Here is a 1,255-nt window from a genome sequence, read left to right as displayed (position 1 = left end):
CCAGGCACATACCGTAAATCAAGACCCGGATGATCTGCATCTCTTCCCGGCGGTCGTACTCGAACATGCCCATGTAGTCGCGCTCCTTCTTGCGGATGACGGGCATGGCCTCGCCCTCCGTCGTCGCCGCCACGTCCAGCAGGTCGGGGGGGTCGCCGCCTGCGCGAGGGGCAAGCCACGGATTAGTCTTTGATCACCATCATCTACGAGCACTACGAAGGGCCAACAGAAAACCAGACTTTGCTCATCAGTAATGAGTTCCGGGGAGGCGCTGCCCAGGGAAGTGGCGGGAAGATAACAGGACTTAACATTTGTCTTTTTAATCTTTGTTTTATTATTTTTGAGGGGGGGGCGCCTGCAGAAAGGGCCTTGAGATAATTTCTGGGGAGTTTTGCGACGAATTTATGAAAAGGATAATGGGAAAGATAAGAATGTTGCGCATTGCATGACTCAACAGGGAAATCATTCTCCTTGACTAAGATTAAAATCCTGTGGTTTAGCTCAAAGTTTCCTTCTCATGCGTAATCACACATAACTGCATGAAAGATACAATACTGTGATAAAAATCTACATTAAAGTCTATCTGCAGTGGAAAACGTGAAGGAAAAAAACACAGCAACACACCTGAAAAAAGATAAATATATGCCAAGCAAATGTACGAAACTCGCCAATTCATACAACAAATACAAAATTGCAATAAAGCCATCTGCGATTTTCTTAGGAAGCCAAACGGACGACCTCGCGAATCCATGCAGCGGCGTCGTCGCCAGCCGCCCGACTCGGCCCGGAATCAGGGAGCGCTGGAAGCCGAAAACAAACAAAAAATCTACCACGGTGAAACTCGCCCGAAACACAATTAGCCAGCACAAAAGGCTATCTAATCTTCAGGAACAGAAAATCTACATTACTTTCCGTCAAACAGCAAGACACACTTTAAAATCAACGCTAATAAAATCAACTTACCAACTGATCAAAAAAAAAAAACTACCAAGAAGTCATGCCAATAAAACTGCGAACAGATTTTTAAAATATATATAATTTCACGGTGCTCATTTGTGCATGCATTAAAAATATATATCTTTAGAAATATTATATTTTCTTCCAGCCCGAAAAGCAACTACATACCTTTCATCGCTAATTAATAATTCACTTATATCATCAAAGAAAATCTAGAAAGCAGCGTAATCGTACCAAGATAAAGTAAATACAAATCACATGCCAAAAATGTCACTTCTGTTCAGTTCTGAAACGGCTT

The 1,255-nt window shown here is 42.8% G+C and overlaps 1 protein-coding gene across 1 annotated transcript in view; it reads right to left on the bottom strand.

The window, feature by feature from the left end:
* The window catches only part of LOC119594653 (unconventional myosin-Va-like), a gene marked incomplete in the record, with an annotated part of 26,486 nt that overhangs the window by 4,221 nt on the left and 21,010 nt on the right, over positions 1-1,255 (bottom strand). Inside the window, 1 exon segment of the mRNA XM_037943703.1 lies at positions 13-159. Coding sequence (XP_037799631.1) covers positions 13-159 — 147 coding nt within the window.

This window comes from Penaeus monodon, chromosome 34, assembly GCF_015228065.2.
Source record: "Penaeus monodon isolate SGIC_2016 chromosome 34, NSTDA_Pmon_1, whole genome shotgun sequence".
NCBI lineage: Eukaryota > Metazoa > Arthropoda > Malacostraca > Decapoda > Penaeidae > Penaeus > Penaeus monodon.
This window is presented reverse-complemented; position numbering and strand designations above follow the sequence as displayed.